Genomic DNA, 19,477 nt, shown 5'->3' with positions numbered 1-19,477 from the left:
CAATAGAAAAGCAAAAGTCCAAGTGCAACTCACACAACACAATCAAACGCAACCCTGCATGGATCAAAACTTGATATCGTCCCTCTTCATCCCTTCAGGCAGCCTCACAGTTTACCTCCAGTGTGTAAAAAAAACCTCTCTGATCTCATTGTCATTCCAAATCACACCTCAGTATCATAAACAAACAACTTTTTTTCTTTTTTTTGCTCTCTCTGTTTATGCAGTTCCCAGAAGGCATTGCCTTTTAGACGCTCCCTCTCGAGCAGCAAAGATGTCGGGAAAACAAATAAGAGCGAAAAGAAAACAAAACAAAGTCTCCTGAAATACCTTGTGGATGCCCAGAGGAAGGCGCTGGACAGACAGATGAGCAGATAGGTTTCCTATGTCCTCCTCTCTCAAGCTGCCTCCTCTCTCGGCGTGCTGTGGAGAGTGACTGCTCACAGCCCGCCTGGCATATCTAATTAGAGCCAGGCTGTTGCCACTATCGGGCAGAGGATCTACCTCTCCAATCTCTCCTGACTCAATCTTCCCCATCTCTGATTTTCTTTTATATTTATGCTGGAATATTTAATTGTAGACAAAAGGTTACTCTGGGCTCTATTCATCGCACACAGGCAGAATAATCTCCTTTAAAAGGCTTGACATTTCAGGCTTTTCAAAAGGGGCTGAAAAAATTATATCCCCCGCTTTTGTTAATCAATGAAGTAGAACTCCCCCGAACAAAAGAATTAAATTGCTTGGTTGGGTTAATAAAACACACAGAAATAGCTGCTTCCTGTGGGCTTTTGTGCCTGCCACTGGCTCCCCCCATATGCAACCAGCACTGTAATTCCATATGATTTGGGGGGCAAAACTCTCATTTCTCCACACAGTTGGCTTTTTAAATCCTATTGAATGAGCAGTCTGTGAGACTGACTGATTGGGACCTCTTGCCTGAGCCTGGCTGCTTGGCTGCCTGGCTAGCAGAACAGGCTCTCCTCATTTAAATGTGACTTCCACTAAGGAGAGACAGTGGGTCCACTACAATTTACAATTTCTATACTGCCCTTGCTTCAGAAAAACATTGTAATTATGCAAATGATAGGGGCAATAATTAGGCCCTTCACTGTCTCATTGTGTTAGCTGCTGTCGTGTTTCGGTCCAATAGTGGGAGACACAGCAGGGCACATTCGGTTTTAAATGGCTCCTTACAGACAGCGTGCAGATGTTCACAGCATCTTTAGTCCTATAACTAGCCTTCATCCAAGCCAGGGTGCCTCCATATATAACAATGTCGCAGCAGTCTGAGAGGCAGAAGCTGCTAATGCAGACTGCTGTTATACCCAGAGGCCTGCTAGCATGTCTTGCACTTGACTGTATCCATGCTGTTTTCCATGTAAACAGTACCTGTATGTCACACCCACCTCCACTGTATGCATTACATTGAATCTTGTAGTTAAAAAAAGGACCATTTTGATAATTGGTTAACTTTTCAAGTGCTTAAAAAGCAGAAATGTCAACTTTCTGAGCAGTTCAACTGTCTAAAATGGCAATTATGTTTTAAATCTAAATAAAGTAAATGTCCCTGGGTGTTTAGTTTCAGCCATCATCTGGGAAATACTGATAGAAATTTTTTATAGGAAAATAAATTGGGGAAACGTAATGGAAAAATAACAAGTTACATCATCACATCCCTTGTCTGAGTGGAATGAGGTCAAGGGTCAAGGTTAATTGCAAATGAAACAAAATGGTTTTCGGGTAAGGAAACATAGGATGTCAAAACAAAAAAAAAAAAAAATCTAGTCCATTGCCCAGGTGGGTGAGGTCACACATGATGCACCCTACATTGCTCATGCACCTACATGCATAAATGCTGTAATGTTCATATTAATTAAACATAGCTATAGTTAGCTATACACATTGCTACATACCTCCTGTCCGTGCCCATTCACTGTATGAAGTCAATTTCAATCTCATCCTTGAGGCCTAACATTCAAAGTTTTTACACCGTGTAAATGATAATCACTCCACTGGATAGAGCCGTAAATAGCATGATCCCTGATTTGGTGACTTGAAGGTAAAAAAAAAAATGTCTAGATGGTTGGATTAAGATTGTTGTTAATTTGGCTGCCACTGAAATAACTGAAGAACTTCTATGTTTACCTAAAACATTGAAGGATAACTGACAGACACACCTTCAATCAGTTAACTACTCACCAACGATAAAATACAATAAATTTTATTGTCCTCAAGTGGGCCCTGAAACAATATAATACATCACGAGGCAGCCCTTTTGAAAACACAATGACTCACCAGCTCAACCAAAAACAATGACTGAAGAAGCCTAGATATACATTTTTAGACTGTTCCCTGAAGCTCTCACTTCTTCCTCTGAGTTAACAGAGCAAAACCACATGCAACTCTTATGACTTGATGACGGACTTTCAGTTTTGAAAGGTTTAGCTAACACGCTCAGCCATATTATTTCAGAACACTCCTGATTTCCTAACCTTAGTTTCTTGGTCATTTTGGTGCTCTTAACTACATACAGTTTAGTTTAGATGGACCACCAATTTTAAAACATCTTTTAGAAATAGTTTGTGTAAATTGTTCGTTTTTTTCATCAAAGCATGTATATTTACTCATCAAGTGTACAAAGTTAAGTTATGTTTATTTCACCGGGATGTTAATTCCCCACTACAATTAATTTAGACCTTTGGTTACTTATATTATTTTCAGAAATGATCAAAACCCTATAAAGCATGTCAGAAATCACATGGCTCACTTTCCTATGTTGACAATAGTGGTATTTTAAATCTTCAAGTGAATAATCCTGATTATACTTAGATATTAAGCAACATTGCAAATGCAAGCATCAATACAGTATGGTATCAAAATGTTTATGCATGATCTGAATATTTGTGTCGTCACCGTGAAAAAACAGAGATGTGCGTTAAATTGCATTTGAAGACTTATTGAGTAGAAATAATATGATATATAATAAGTGGGTGCCAGTAGCTTAATCAATCGCTCTAGAATAACATGCATAACGCAGGAGAGGCTAATGAGTAAGCATGTAGTTATAAACAGAACATGTTATTAAAGGAAAAAGTACGTTTGCACCAATCCACCTAAATGCTAGCATTTTAGCAGGTGTAAGCTAACGTGTGCGGCCAGGAGCGTTCGGCGCAAACCTGGGAATGTTTCTATGCTAGCTCACGTCGGCTAAACTCGTTTTGCCATTTACACTGTTGAACTTACCCACACGGGGAGCCACAGGTGGTTTTACACTTTCCGGCATTTGGAAAATACAGAATTTACAGCAAGCAGAACAAAGTTACACTGAACTTACCGCCAAAGCCGCCAGGAAACCTCTGAGCGTTGATTGGCATATTAGCATAGCAGCCGGGACTGAAGGGTGTCTCGCTGGGGGGGCACGGCACTAACCTCTAACCTCTAACCTGTGCTGTCTGCGCAGATGCTGGAAAAAAAAATAAAGAAGTTACCTAGTGTTTATAGTTTGCTTTATTCATCAGGCGGTGCAATTTCAGCCAAAGTGACTGAGCTCACTGAGACAGATACTGGGCTCTTAACCATTCCTCACATACTGCATCAGATTGTGTCAGAAAACCAGTCATAATACACTCACATTCTTAGATTGGGTGCGATGTTTTTACCCAAAAAAACCCCATACAATACAAAATGACCCCACATGAAAGGCCAGCATCTTTGCACTGTAATATTTCTTCAGTACTAATGTAGGTTAATGATAGTTGTCACTACACACTGAAACATAACAAAGATGGAGCAGGAAATTGTTAGGCGAATTTCATTTTTCAGAAAAGAAAGAGAGAAAGAAAATCATATCAAATTACATATAAACTAATTGTGTTCACAACCCTAAAACAAACAATTTACCCCACAACCATGTGATCTCTTTCATTTTTTCTCATAGCAGGTTATCTTTATATGTAAGCCAAGACAGATATCAAATCAACCAAAAGCGAACATAACGTTGAGCGGAGGTTATGCTGCTCTACCAGTCACACCTGGCAACACAGTTTCGCGACAGTTCTCTGCCATTTCCGGCAAAAACACATGGACGCCCGAGCGGCAGTGAGAACATGAGAGGTCAAAAGTTATGATCCTAATCTTCATCGGACGCGAAACATAACACTCAGACATGGTAGGTCTGAATTGTTGTCGGCTCAGTGGAAGGTCTGTTTGGAAAAGGTCGCCTGCTCTGGACTCTGCCAGGCCGCCGGATAATGTTCATCCTGAACGGCTAAGCTAACGCTAGCCTTACGGAAGTGTGTATGATCCAGGACACAAGACGTGTTTGGAACCTGGTTTACGTTTGATTGACTTCTTAAGATAGTTGACCAATGCCAACACGGGGAATTGTTCCAAATATTGTGTTAGAATAAATGGCGCTGCGGTTAGTTTATTTTTAAATTCAGTTCGGTGGTGCAGTAGGCTAAGCCACATGTGCTGTTTGTTTACATGGCTGGAACGGACGTTGTTAGTGTCTGCTGGTGATGGTCACCTTTCTCCCTCTGTCTCCCTGCAGGCCAGTTCCATGGTTGCAGTGGGACTGGCTCTGGCAGCTGCTGGATTTGCAGGTAAGTGAATTTGAGCTTACTTTTACAGGCGTTTCTGTGATCCCCCCCCCCCACACACACACACATTTTTGATCTCCCAGGATAGGCTAAGTTACAGTAATGCTATCAGCTATCAACAATTCATATCCCAAAATGAACACAATTATAATATCACAGGCATAATAATATAAACACATCTAAAACAAGTTATTGGGGAAATAACTAGAACTAAACAAACATCAGTGAAACATGTGTCAGCATTAGTTTTGCAGCTATCACTGTGATGGAAAACCACCTGAAGGCCCCTCTAGTACAATTCATCTTCCAGAACAAGGCTTTTCTTACACTAGATGTATTTTAATGCCACTAACCGTGAAGTTAGCCTCAGTTTTAAATGGTGGCCTATAGCTGTGTGTTTTGTCTTACAGGTCGCTATGCTATGAAGGCCATGAAGCAGATGGAACCTCAGGTGAAACAGGCCCTCCAGAGCTTCCCCAAGACAGTAAGTATGGAAACAACCACATTACAAATATTTCTCCAAATGCCAGTATATGTGATAGCCAGATCTCAATTTCCTACGAACTGTTAAGTTGTAAGGCAGAGTGCTTAAGGATCCATTATGAGAGCCATCATGGTGAGCTGTTAACTTGATGTTGCAAATGTTGTTGCAGGCTTTTGGAGGAGGCTACTATAGAGGTGGGTTTGAACCGAAAATGACCAAGAGAGAAGCTGCCCTTGTTTTAGGTGTCAGGTATGTAGAGCCCTTGCCCCCACTGGCGCACACACACACCCCTTTGGACCCCCCAGCACAGTCCACAAGTTGTTGTGTAGCCAGATCAAACATACAATGTATGATAAATGGGTTAGGTTCTACCTGGCTGTTGTTTGTCACTGTACTCCATTAGCTAAGCAGAAAAGTTCAGAAATGCTACTATTCTTAGTGGTTAGTACAGTAGTAATTCACCAGTTTACCACTTTTTCAGTCCCACAGCCAACAGGAATAAGATCAGAGAAGCCCATAGAAAACTGATGATCTTGAACCATCCAGACAGAGGTGAGTGAAGACTGTGGACATTTCCCATCAGTATTAACAGCAAGCTACAAGGAACTATACCAAAGATCTGCCGTACACTGCACTTGTCTGCTTTACTGCAAGATCTCCTTTACGTCCTTGTCAGGCCAAGTATTCAAGTTTGAAAGATTGGTTAGGGGGGCTAAGATGTGCACGGCTGCAATACCCTATAATTAAATGTAACCTTGGATATTAAGAATGTGTGTGTCCTACAGGTGGATCTCCCTACCTGGCAGCAAAAATAAATGAAGCAAAGGATCTGATGGAAGGCCAGACAAAGAATTAGCAGTTTCTGGTGACATAAACAGGGTTTTACACTGCTCTTACTTGTGCTGTTGAACTGACTGGCTGGAGAGATTACTGGACTTTTGTAGATGATTGTTCTCAAATAAAAATCTGACTGTAAATTGACAGATCTCTCCCTTGTTATTATCTTATATTTAAATTTTACACTGTATGTGCTTTCTAACAAAGATCTGAGATCATTTTCTACTTGGCCGGAATCATTCCTAATAGTGCGAGAATTTTCTCAGATGTCATTTACACTGAAACTTCTTTGACTTATTTCTTTTGAGAGGGAGGGAAACTGGTAGAAAACACAAAAAAAAAAGTAGACACGGTATAGATATGCAGCCAGTCTTCAGATCTCAGCTTTTTAGCTCAATGAGGTTGGTTTATTGATGGGTAAACTATAAACTGACTGAAACATATGAGTGGAAATGCGTGTATGTCAAAGCAACAGAGCACCTTTTTTTTTATTTTTTCAGTGTATTTGTACAAATGCCAGTGTGTCAGAGCCACACAGAGTTCGGTTTAAGATCTACACAGAAGATCAAGTTTATTTAAGAACTACCTGCATACAAAACATATTGCACATCAACCAACCAGAACGATCCTTAAAAAAAAAAAAAAAAAAAAAGCAGAGGGAAAAAAAAAAAAAAAACATTTGATGTCACAACTCTCAGTAGTCCAAATTCTTGTCTCAAAAATAAGCCGTAATGCATTGTTTAGTGTCAAGAAAAAGAAGAGCTTGTTTTTTGTTTTTTAAATACTGTACATTTTTTTAAATAAATAAACCAAATAAATCTTCCTTAATGGAACAGTCTTGACCAGTTTCCAGCCAGCCAGTCTGTGGAAGAGCCGTGAAAAGGACATTGTCTTCATCTGAGCCTGGGTTTTCCAGAAATATCTCAACACCAGGGTAGTGCGGATTTCTGCATTTCTGCACCTGTGACATGAGATGTTAACCTAAAAAAATATTGCAAACATGGTTGAGTTATGGAAGTAATTAGTACTGATACTTCTTTGTTATAACTGAATTAACTACCCCAAAGTTAATCAATGAGGCATTTTCAGAAAATCCAGCAATGTTGGCTACATCTTAGTCCAGCACTAAACAGTAACAAGTCAGTTTCCAGACTCAACTACAATCAATTTCTTCCAAAGGAAAAAAAAAAAGGTCACGTTTCAGTGCAAAAACAAAAACTCTTCTATCTTTTGTTTCTTTTCCAGACACTCCGTTATAACATTTCCTCTATGACAAGTGGTTGCATATTGAAAAACAAAGCAGCTAATGTCAAACTTCTCAACAGATATATATATATATATATATATATATATAAAAAGAATAAGTGGACTCATTTGCCCCACAGACATTAAGAATAGACACACCTGATTTTAAAAAGATATTCCTCTGAAATCCTTTCAGTGTTAGCCTGTATCTGCCTGCTGTGCCAAAATATTCAAATTTAAGCTCCTTTATTTGTCTCACAGTGGACACATTGCAATAAGGTGGCAAGTCAAGGCAACCAAGTCACACAGAAATAGGTGAAAGGATTTCAGATGGTGTGCAGAGCCAGGCAACAACATGTTGATTCTACTCTCAAGGCACAACAGCTGATCACATGTATGTCAAACATACTTGGGTTTTCCAACAAACCTATCTGCACTGTGGTATTGCTCATGCAGAACACTGAAGTTACAAACTACTTTGGATGAACAAAACATCCTGATAAAAGGTTGTGGAAGCATCTTTCTGAGTCCACCTGGTAAAAGGCAGACTTTTGTTTTATTCTAAAACCCTGCAATATCATTTATTCAAAAAAAAAAAAAAAAAACAGCTGCATTCATACCACAGTATGGTTTGAGTGGAGTCCCTGTATGCATTTTATAAATACTGCGTTCAGCCCAACCTCTCAATGAAGAGGGGACTGAAAAGTACAGCTAAATAGGGATGTCTGTAAGTCTGTGTGTGTGTGTGTGTGTGAGAGAGAGAGAGAGACTATCTTTGGCAAGCTTATACAGGAAGAACCATTGTTAAAAACAACTGTAATAAAATGGATAGTTGTACAGAACAAGTAAGGGGGGGCTTGCACAGAGAAACAGGTTTCAAATATCTGTAAAGTAAAAAAGAACAGTGCTTGAATTTAAATGTTTTACTTATAAGGCTGCTCGAGTGACTGTGAAATCTGGATTCATTTAGTACAGCCAAAGAAGTTCAAATATTTGAAACCATTTCCTTTGCTGTGTCTGACTAGGAAAGTCCATTAACAACGGGCTGTGGGTTAGAGTCATCCTCATAAGAGACTTTGGCAGGCCTCTCAGTGGAAGACTTGGGGGCTCTGGTGGTATTGCTGCTCTCACTGTCGGCTGCATTGTTGCTGGAACCATTGGTGGTTGCTGGGGCTGGCTGTGGGCTGTGCTCGGCAATGGCATCCACCTGAGCCTACAGAGGAATACAGGATGAAGAAGTAATGCACAGCTAATATACGTCCCCAATGAGATGCCAAGAAAAGCATCATAAAGCAATGCATATATTCTTAAATGGGAATAAGTTGAGTAACAAAATTTAACAAATGACAATTTTAGTAAGTAACAATTTTTTTACTTGATACAAGTTAACTGAATTTCTCAACACCTGACATTTAGTACTAACCACATCCTTGTTCCTTTTGGAGTCGCTGATGGGCATCTGTCTGCTCTGAGATTCAGCCCTGGATATGTAGTCAGCCACAGTCACTATGCAGAGAAGACGACAGAGACAAGAAACCCACTGGTTAAAAAAAAAAAAAAAAAAAAAAAAAAAAAAACAACAGAAGACAGAATGCTTCCTGTCCTGTCAGCGATCTGGGTCGCTGACAGGATTCAGAATGTCTCGATTTCACCCATCTTGCACTCCCTGTAGATTAGTTGTGCAACTGCCACAAACAATTGTGGCAGTTGCAATGTGGGGAGTTTTCACACCTGTAAACACCTGACCAATTTCTGCAAAGTGCAAATATGATCAGCAGTTTTCCAAAAGCTACAAATATTGTCTCAGCAAACCCCGACTTCACTACAGTAGACTCAACAAACACATACATACAAAAAAGGAATTAGTAAAGGATTATGAAATGAAATAAGAAGACATACATTTTCTGTGTGTAACAATGTGCAGTTTGACACAGTCAGCTTTGTTAGAAAAAACAGTATTACAGTATATAGGTGACAATCTCCATCCATGCGTATGTGATCGTAAACCAGTGAGTCCACATTTAATCTTTTAGCATAAGCCAATGAGGACAAACAGCACAGTGATACCAGTTAATTAGGTTGATCTGAAAGGTCTTCCTTAAGACGTTGTAGGCACGCACGCACACCCCCCCCCCAAAAAAAAAAAACGGTGCATAGCTTTTTGGATGCCATTCAGAGCAATGACTGTCGCAGGGCACACTGGAAGTTGCCGTGGTTACCTGGCTGCCTCTCCTCAGGCAAGCGGATGCGACGACGTCTACTACGGTTACGACGCTGAGGTTTGGCTTCCAGGTCATCTAGGGGTGTTCAGTCATCACAAAGTGAGCAGTTTGGGGCTTTTTTTAAATTTAACATGGGAAATGATGCTCTGCTGACAATTGCGGACCGCTGTGACAACTAACAGCTGCAGTTAGCGCTAAGAAAAACATTTAGGGCACCTTTGGATAAAAGAGTATGACAGGTTGACAGAGCTTAAGTGCTACTTTTCACTTCTGTATTTTGCAAAATGCACTGTGTGCTATTTTTACGATGGACATGTGTGGGGGGTTTATTGTGTGTGTGTATATCTTCCCAAACCATGTGAAATCCATACCTGTTCCATTTTCACTCATTGAAGCGTTGTCTGACTCGCTCATGCCATCAATCAGTGTGGCATCCTCGTCTGTCCTGCGACGACGAGACCTTCTGCGGCGATTTGCAGGCAAGTTGGACTCACTAGCATCAGTATCGGCTGTCTGGTCTGTCTCTGTGTTTGTCTCCAAGACTGCATAGGCGTGATTATCCTGATGGTCCTGAGGACCCACTGCAGATTCAGAGTAATAATTTTGTATGTGTGAATAAATCCTAAGTTTGCGATAAGACTTAATTGGAAAGAGTTGTGTCATTGCTCTTCTGTATATGATATGTAATTTACTATAATAGTGAATTTTACTTGAACTGTTGCTGAATCCTCGTCCTCCTCTTCCCCTTCCCCCAGCCCCTCCACGGCCTCTGCCAGGTCCTGGCCTCCTGCGACCATCTCGCAGTGGCCTTGGGGCTCTCTCCCTCTCTCTGCAAGTTAATCAGTCCCTCATTCAAAATCTCACACATAACATTTGAAATGAAGGCAAATCAAGTTCAAATAGAATGCTACATTCATGTCTCCAACATCTTAATGTTCACTTGTTCAGAAATCACCTTTCCTGGTCCTCTCCAGCCAGGGACCAGTCACTGAGTTCATCCCTGCGCTCTGAATCAGTTTCAGAGGCATTAGACTGCTCAGAGTTGGTGCCTGAATTCAAGAAAACAGAAAGGCAGCCACAAAAATATAATTTAGGACAGTTGCTAACATACCATGGCACTATTGGCTCTTCCATAATACTACATTTTCTAGTGATTATTTTATATTTTGACAAGCAGTGTTTAAGTTGAATTTGTAATTTCTGATTTAAGGGGCTTACCATATCCAGTGCTGTAGCCATGGCCTCTGCGACCACGCCCACGACTATTGTAGGAGCGAGTGGCATGCAAGGAGGATGAGGAAGCATTGGCACTGTTGTCTGCATTATACCCAGTGCCTCTGTCCGCTCTTTCTCCTCTCTCCCTGTCAGCCGGTCGGTGACCCTGTGTAATCTGACGCAACTGTTCATCAATCTGCATCCGCTCCAGACGAAGTTGTTCCACCTCCTATAGGGTAAAAATGAACAAGGGAAATTGGTAATGAAGAACAAGAAAATTTGCACAAAGAAAATGTTTTTTAAAAAGGCTCATCACTGGCGACTTATGCATAATCATCATACACACATCTACATCATATCCAGTGTGCTTTTTGCTGCTTATTCTGAATCTTGCTAGGCTGGTTCCCTGTGTATAATCCACAATCTGCCTCAGCGCTTCCTCTAGCTGCTGGCCTTCCACAAGCAGCTCCACCATGTCCTACACACAGTGCAAAACGAACAAACACAAAGCACCAAACGCAAGCACAGAACATGCAGGCAGCATGGGAAAAATACACAGATACATGCACGATGCAAAATGTGCACACAGACAAATACAGACCACAGAACAGCAAAGTGACCATCTATTAAGGTTCAATAAATTTGAGAAGAAAAAAAGAATAAAAATTGTGTATTTCCGCAAGAAAATTTATGAGACTCCCTTCATCAAAGCTGGAAGTAAAATTTATCACCATCTGGTCAGTACTGAAAGACGTTTAGCAATGATAAAATTTCAAACAAGCTGCAGCTTGAGGTGCTGCTTAGCCTTCTGTTCTTACACAGTGGGTCCTTCCTCACTGTGACACTGGCCAGCTGTTTAACTGTAAACAGAATAAATTCAAAAGGACTTGTTTTTGTGGTTTCTGTTACATGTTGCTTGAATGATTTTAACAAAACCTACCAATTTATCACTTTCACCCAGCTGACTATGAAACAGGCTGATGCTTTTCATCTTGTGTTTCATGTAGTGACTAACAGTGATGGCTAAAACATTTTGTAAGTACACAAAGTTTTTATGGTGTGATCAGATGTGTTTTTTTCCCCAGGTAAGATAGTTAATGCCAGCTACCTACTGCATATGAACACATAGTCAATATCTTTGCATTTGCATGATCCCAATGTGTTTGTTCCTCATGTTAGATTTTCTATCTTTACTGATTAAATTTAAATTTTTCCTGTGAGACTACACTCTGAGCTCCTGTACTACACAAAAATCAAAGCAAAGTTCCTGTTTAGCAAATTTTATGAAGTGCAGTTGCCATGCTGATAGCCAAGTAAATGTCAGTTAGGCCTTACATTTGCAGATTATTACAGCATGTGTCCATTACATGCACCATTTCATGCTGCCAAAAAACGAAACACTGTTTGGCAGGAGAGGACTTTAAAATTTACATAAAATAGCTGCAAATTGATGCTGTGGCACAGATTAAAAGCATACACAAACATACTTCACAAAACAAACCAATTTATCCAGTTCAGCACACATACAGACACAGCTGTTCTTACATTGAGGTAAGAGATGTGGTACTCCAGCAAGACCTGAACATTGCCAATGCTCTCCTTAGTACCGACAAAGGTGAAGGGGACCATTCCCTGTGTCAACAAAACACAAAAACACAACACACATGTTAGTATGGGCCTGATTAACCCGAGAGGAGAAAATAAGTTTGCATGTCATGTATAAGAGGAGTGAAACTTGTGACTCTCATTGGCTCTCATGAACAGCTTCACCAGCTGTATTTAACATGCTGAAGTAGCAGGCTTACTTCCTGTCGGGGCTGTTTGGTGTCATTGTCTCCTTCTATCCTGACTCTCACCACACCAGACTTGTCCACAATCTCCTGGATGACCTTCCCATTCTTACCAATCACTTTTCCTAGAAATTTTGAGAAAAGTAATGGAACAATGGGACATGACTTCTAGTCAAAAAGCTGGTGAACAATTCAAAATGAGGGCACTTTAAAAAGGCACAGACGAAATGTACCATTATTTTACACAATTACACAAAAATGGTCATTAAAATTACATGTTTTGCAATATATCAGTGCGATACCAGTGTGATCCTGGCAAACACCCAAAGCATCTTATTTCCAGCTGCTTTGTGAATGCTGCTATTACACAGAGATTTTTGGAATTTCCAATCTCAGTGACGAAATGTGTTTGTCTACATACCGACCAAGTTCCTTGGCACCTGGACAGAATCCTCCAGAAACTCCAGGTAGTTTCTGGCCTTCTTCACTGCCTCTGCTGTCTAAAAGACACAATACACATTTGCGTTACATTATGTATTATACATTCAACCAGTGCACACACATAGTCAGTAGGTGTCTGATGTTCCTGTTACAAATCCCAGTCAGTTCCAAATACTTTAGTAACGGGAAGGAAATATTGGCCAAAACTACAAAGAAAAACAAAAGGATGCAGTGGGTGCACCAATACCAACTCCTATTTTTTTTCAATGACACTGTGTCTCTCGGCATTTGTTGTATTACAGAATGATTAATTCCTTATCCATCACTGAAACACTTGTGCTTCCACCAGCAGCTGGGAACACATCTCCCTACCTCTCCATAAATCCTAAAAGTGCCAGTCTCTTCGTCTAGCTCAATGGCAGTGACACCTGGAACTTTCCGAGCTTGCTGGATGTTACTGCCATGGCTGCCGATGGCGAGACCCATCAGATCTGGTCTCACCATAAATTCCTCCTGAAAGGATGACACCAACTGCCTAGAACTCTAGAAAAATACAGAAGTTTTATTTGTAGTTAATATTTTAAAAAGTAAATCTTTTAGTTTTCAACAACTCATAATACAATTTATAGTCAAAATGATAGAACAAAATGGATCCACATTTTCTCAAAAACAGTTAAAAGAAAGAGAAATGTTATTCGTTTCTTAAAAACTGACTTAAAATAGGTTTTCCCAATAACAGACTGCTTCATCAGCGATTATTCATCTCCAGGAAAAAATTAAGATAGCTAATTAAGAAAGATAATTTTGCATTTCTGGCAGTCTTCATTTGTTCTTGCTTACTATCATATTATAATGGTAACTGACTTAACTGACTTAAAAATTACCCACAGACAATTAAAGTTATCAACCACGACCCCTTCAAATGTTCCAACCCTGCTGCTGCGTCGCTGTTGTAACTCCAAAGGCAGAGATACGTCCAAGACAAATTTGCCCAGGGGATAATAACAGTGTATAATAATAATACAATAATTACAATAATATTAATACAATAGGATACAATAGTTGTATCCTATTGTACTGTGAATGTACTATATTGCCTGTGTGACTTGTATCTTGTTGTCTACTGACCTCCAGATGTTTTGTAGCTTCCTGGTTGCGTGACATTAGCAGCAGCTTTGTCCTGAGGCTGCGCAGGTGCATGTCACTCAACAAAGACACACGTTTCACTGTTGATTCATTGGTGGACTAAACACAAATTTAAAAGACAGGATTATTAATATGTGAGCTGTTCCTTTCTTAATGATGAATAGAAGAAAACAAATATCACAGCCACTTAACATATGTATAAAATCAAATCAGACTTATTTATATAGCGCCAAATCATAACAAAGTCACATCAAGGCACTTTACATAATGAGCAGGTGTAGACCAAACTCTTTATAAAATTAGAAAAGAGACCCAACAGATCCCCTGATGAGAAGGCACTTGGCAACAGTTGCAAGGAAAAACTTCCTTTAAGAGGCAGAAACCTCAGGCAGAACCAGACCAGGGGTTGGGGGAGGGGGGGTAAACTGCCTCAACTGGTTGGGGAGAGAGAGACATATTTGGGGGGGGGGGGGGGCGGGGGGCAAAGTTGGGTAGAGTAGAGTAGATGGTAGGTAATGAAAGCAGGATGGGATATTAAGACAGATTAAAACTAAAGTTACCACAATCACTAGTTGGCTGGTCTCAGGGCAGTATGAGATGTGACAGGCTCCCACAGCTTTCTTGAAGTCCTTGTGAGCATTCTCATTCTGGCACCTATGACACGAGATCCATTCAATGTTTTAAATGGTCTAACCTTTCAATCAACACACTGTTTACTCCTACAGCTGACATTCCACTGGCAAGGGACAGGGGTTTCAGAAATGAAAAAGCTCTCAAAGAATAAATAATATGCAAGTCTTGTAATAAACAAGTTTTCTATTAGGGCTGTCAGTATTAGCACGTTAATTGCAATCAATAAAAAGGCTGTGATTAACACATTATTTCTTTTCATCACGACCTGCTATTTTGTCCCTTTCTCTGCACCCATAACTTGCCATTTCACTGTCATATGGAGCATCAGTCAGCAGCTCCTCGTTTGGATTTTTCAGGAATAAGAAAAAACTATTAAACATATATATCCACCTCCTGTCACTTTAAAATACACAGAATAAGTTCATTTTTTGGTCATATTTAAGAATTATAATTTATCGTGATTAATCCACAGCTACCCTGTGATTAATCAGATTAAAATTTTTAATCAATTGACAGCCCTACTTTCTATTCATCATTGATTGTGAAGAGCACAGAAAAGTTACTTTAAGATGTATCCAGCTCTAATCTACCACTATTGTTGTTTGTGTAAATGTATGTATGTATGTATGTACATACGCTTCTTGTAGATCCTGAGGGACAGGGACAGTGCATTTGTGAAAGGAATTCTTGGTGATGGCCTTGTTGGTGTTTACTGGACGCAGTCGCTCAAAGGTCACTATCTCATTGTAGGTGGCATCACATGCTGCGTACTCAATCACATAAAACTGAAAATACAGACAGGTTCAGCGTATAAAGACCTTCAGACACCAAAATTAATCAATTTTAACATGCTGATCTCACAGCAATTATGGGAATAGTAGTGAAAAGCATGCTTTAAACTGGCAGCTTGATTATTAGTAAGAACTGAATAGTGTTACTATTCACTTTAATGGAAATATTGTGGGTATGAAGAATAATACTCACATCTCCCTTCATCATGCGTACTTTAGCCAACCACCAACCACAAGGCTCCTGCTCATTGGCTCTGGAGAGGATCTGCCAAGCGATAAAACCAGAGAAAGGCGCACACACAATAAGGGACCAGCAAGGAAAAGACAAAAGAAAACAAGATGACATTAGGTGTGTTCTCCTCACCTCCACCTCCTCGCCCTCTCCAATCTCCTTCTTTGTGTCTGTGGGCGGTGGCAACCTGACATCACTGAAGGGCACCTGGCGTTCTGGCTGCCAACTGAAGATAAGACAATAATTTCCCAAATTGTTAAAATATATTAGTCAAACATTTGTTTTAAAACTTCTGAACCTGACATCTGTTATTACTGCAGCTTACATCAAAGAAGAAAAAAATAACTCACTTGTTCTCAAAGGCAATGGTGAGAGAGTCATCGTGGATATCTTTGACAACGCCCTGTAGCACAGACAGAGGCACAGGCAGGGGGAAGCACATATGAACATGACAGCTGACAGGAACAAAAGGCCTCCTATTCATGTTACACTGACTCCACAGAATACAAAACGCATTAGGTCGCATGCTTTCATTCTTGAAGAAAATTCTTGTGTCCTCCTAGAACATGCTTAGAATTTATAAACAATTTGCACATACCACAAAGTACAGAGCACTGTGAGCTTCAAGGCAACTCCATTAAAACCTGGAACATGTCACACTGTTCTCATTGTTGTAACTGTTCTCCCGTATAGTGTACAATTTTCACCTCATCATATGTTCTTGGCTATAATACCTTACTAGTTTCCTCATACACAAAGCAACTTTACTTTTAGGTGACAGAGAAATTTGCATAAATGATGAAAATGAGTATGATGATGAGTAAAGCGTTATTTTGTAAAAAGCTGCAGTGATTAGCTAATTGACTTTGATCATCAATTAACTGGCAAATTTGCTTGAAAAATTAATTAAAGAAACATTTCTCTCATCTAAGTTTCTCATTTGTGAAGATGTTTAGTTCTGTTCTGTTTTGTGAAAATAAATGTAATGTTTGCGCTCTGACGAGTTGGCTAAAAAAATAAAACATCACCTTACTAACTACAGCAAACTGTAATGGGCTCAGAGGTCATATGACTGATCAATGCACTACTTACAAAGAAACAAATGCAAACGCCTGAGCAGTAGAAAACACCTGGGTTTTAATCATGAAAAATATAAAAACATCCAAACATGCTGTCTCCCAGTGCACAATGCTGCTTTGATACAGCCTGGTATTAGATCTTCTCCCTTAATGTACACTAATACTTAAGGGTGATTTCAGTCCATGTAAAAATGTAAAAAACTAATAACAGCAAGTTCTGATAATTAACTGAGTGACCAAAATGAAAATGTCATCAGTAATTTGGGCACTGTAAATTAAGTCTCAGTGGAAGCCTAACAAATTAACTACATCTGCATTACTTGACATTCTTGGAAGTAATGTGGGTGTACAGTTTTGGAACAAGCCATTCAAAGGATGCTTAAAGCGATTTGGCACATATTTTGTTATTCAGGGGGCACACTATTTGGTGCCAAAGCATGCATGAAGAACAAAAGAAGAAGTACATTATTATTTTCGACACATTATCAATTAACTTTGTGCTCTTTGTACATCATCAAAACAAAGGAATTTCAATTATTTTAACAAAAGTATTTAGAGACCAAAAAAATCGTGCTGTGTGATGCAGTTAAAGGATATGGTCACATAATCCTATCATGAATGAAACGAGCAATGCATCCTACTAACAAGCTCAATTGTTGACTATGAACAATTAAAAATACATCAGTGACATACATACAGAGTTACAGTGGGTGTTATGTTCCTACTTAGTCATAAGCAGTAGAGTTGTTTGTTACTCAAACTCACAGACAGACACACCTAGTATGACTCCAGAGCTGAAATGACTATCAACCAAATTCACAACGCACTCCTACTTTAGATTTTAAACAATCCGGTGTTGCTAAAGGCTACATCTGAAGGATAAAATCGTTGACTTTGGCCCTTAAATCACACTTATTGATATTTTTTAAACTACAGCATAACTCAAGTTTCATCCTGGGAGACTGAGGAGCATGGTGGTGGACTGGATTGACACAGAAAGGCAGGGAGGAGAGGAGAGGCCGGGAGGGGTGGGGGGGAGAAAACGGAATGGTTGCAGCAAAGAGTGGGAGAGTAAAGAGAGGAAAAGATGGAAGCAAACAGGCGAGACTATTACTTTAGGTAGCAGGTCTAGAAATAGCTTTGGAGTCGACGGTATCAGTGACCCTCCCCTGACATGGCAGCTGCTCAGGATTGACAAGGAGCAGCTGGCTCACACATACACATAGCTCAGGCATGATGAAGTATCAAATAATAGACAGCGTCGGTCAGACGTACAATTCATCAAAAAATCTCGATCACAATTAGCCATGGTGGCTTGGTAATAGCACATATTTTCATTAAATATCAATACAGACGAATCCCGAGGAGAAAAACAGTGACACAACTCCTACATCCGAAATATTGATATGGTGATTTTCAGTTTCACTTAAAGCCACATCTTTTGACGTCGATTAGCAAGTTAGCTAACTTTTAGCTCGGGGCCGCTGTAAACAACACGTCGGGCGAAACAAATGATGGCTTATATCGCTTTTATTGTTCGGTTATCGCAGACAAGATAGTGTGCAGTCCGCTCTGGGTGTAAAGAAAGGTCGCTAAAAAGTGGCACAGGGCGAGAACCGGCGAGCGATGCTACGTTAGCCGGCTAATTCTGGCTAGCAGCGCTAGTCCAAGCTAATGAGAGGCAGGCAAGAGGTTTCGGAGCAAATCGGAACATGTCGCTGTGGTCCATGAGACTTCAGCCGATGTCCCGTATTGTGCGATGGGTTGCTGTGTCTAATTGTCGCGAAGATAAGCCGGTATTTACCTTGTAATAAGCCCCGTTAGAGCCACGGACCTCCACCGCCAGTTCTTCCATATTGGACACGCAAAGGATGTTGGGACGACAGGTGCTCCTTAAAGCATCACAGGGAGGTGCAGACAGGTGAGCTGAGGAAGTCTGCTTAAGGGTCTCCAGTTACAAAACAGATGGCGATAACTCAGGTGAACAAATGTTACATTGTTGGTTTTTTTTATATATATAATATGAGCTGGATAACCTGCCCATTGTCATGTATTAACGTGTTTCAAAGTCACAAGGTGGAATAGAGTGTACTAAGCCCATAGCTCCTTTAATTCTTTCATTCTTTTTGCCTCATTGACATTAAAAATAAATGGATATTGTCACCTTGACTCATAACAATGTGACAAACATTTAAGACTTTATAAAATAATAGTCAGGCTTCTCAGTGTTTGTGACTGATAAAATAGTAATGAGCTTTATTTGTTGAGAACTCATCAAAGTCAAGTTACTGTGTGTTACAACAGAGCTGCAAATCCAGTGTAGCAAATAAAATGATAATAATGATGCTAATGTCAGATATTTTTGACTGAATATACTTGCACTGCAAGTCATCAACATCTCAACTCTTTCTCTTTCCTTATTTCTTTATACCCAACACGGAGCCAATATGGCTTTCTGGCACTATATGCTCTGGAAATGTATAAAAAAAAAATCCAAGATTGGCCTAGGGATAGAGTTAAAAATAAACCCAAGACTGGGATCAATATAGTAAATCTATCAATCTTTATGGCTTTGGAGAACCTGATATATTGTATAAATAAATATTTGACTCACAAGGTGACTGTTGCAACATTTGGTGGTTCAACATCCATCTCTACAAGTTAAACACCCCTTCTTGGAAGGCTCTGGTTTTACTTATTAATAACAGTGGTTGTTTGTGTGAATACTTAAACACGTTTCCCTTTCTTGCTTCCTCACTTGAGT

The 19,477-nt window shown here is 39.9% G+C and overlaps 2 protein-coding genes across 4 annotated transcripts; one reads left to right on the top strand and one right to left on the bottom strand.

Annotated features, from left to right (window-relative positions):
• Positions 1-4,055: 4,055 nt before the first annotated feature.
• Positions 4,056-6,065, top strand: dnajc19 (DnaJ (Hsp40) homolog, subfamily C, member 19). The gene is made up of 6 exons (XM_029499543.1): positions 4,056-4,165; positions 4,550-4,601; positions 5,009-5,082; positions 5,252-5,331; positions 5,564-5,634; positions 5,868-6,065. The coding sequence occupies exons 1-6, from the start codon at positions 4,163-4,165 to the stop codon at positions 5,936-5,938; spliced, it is 351 nt and encodes a 116-aa protein (XP_029355403.1). The 5' UTR covers positions 4,056-4,162; the 3' UTR covers positions 5,939-6,065.
• Positions 6,066-6,317: 252 nt separating this feature from the next.
• fxr1 (FMR1 autosomal homolog 1) lies at positions 6,318-18,586 on the bottom strand. 3 transcript variants are annotated; one of them, XM_029499539.1, is made up of 18 exons: positions 18,518-18,586; positions 15,985-16,037; positions 15,767-15,860; positions 15,596-15,667; positions 15,248-15,396; positions 14,539-14,632; positions 13,961-14,077; positions 13,205-13,375; positions 12,813-12,891; positions 12,407-12,516; positions 12,147-12,242; positions 10,605-10,830; positions 10,342-10,435; positions 10,097-10,215; positions 9,758-9,967; positions 9,384-9,461; positions 8,588-8,670; positions 6,318-8,377 (listed from the first exon to the last, which is right to left on the bottom strand). In XM_029499539.1, the coding sequence occupies exons 1-18, from the start codon at positions 18,566-18,568 to the stop codon at positions 8,186-8,188; spliced, it is 2,088 nt and encodes a 695-aa protein (XP_029355399.1). In that variant the 5' UTR covers positions 18,569-18,586; the 3' UTR covers positions 6,318-8,185. The 3 variants fall into 3 exon arrangements, with proteins under 3 accessions (XP_029355399.1, XP_029355401.1, XP_029355400.1); XM_029499541.1 differs by having other exon boundaries at positions 12,147-12,233; XM_029499540.1 differs by having other exon boundaries at positions 6,319-8,377; positions 12,147-12,239.
• Positions 18,587-19,477: the final 891 nt, after the last annotated feature.

Source organism: Echeneis naucrates, chromosome 4 (genome assembly GCF_900963305.1).
Source record: "Echeneis naucrates chromosome 4, fEcheNa1.1, whole genome shotgun sequence".
Classification (NCBI taxonomy): domain Eukaryota; kingdom Metazoa; phylum Chordata; class Actinopteri; order Carangiformes; family Echeneidae; genus Echeneis; species Echeneis naucrates.
This window is presented reverse-complemented; position numbering and strand designations above follow the sequence as displayed.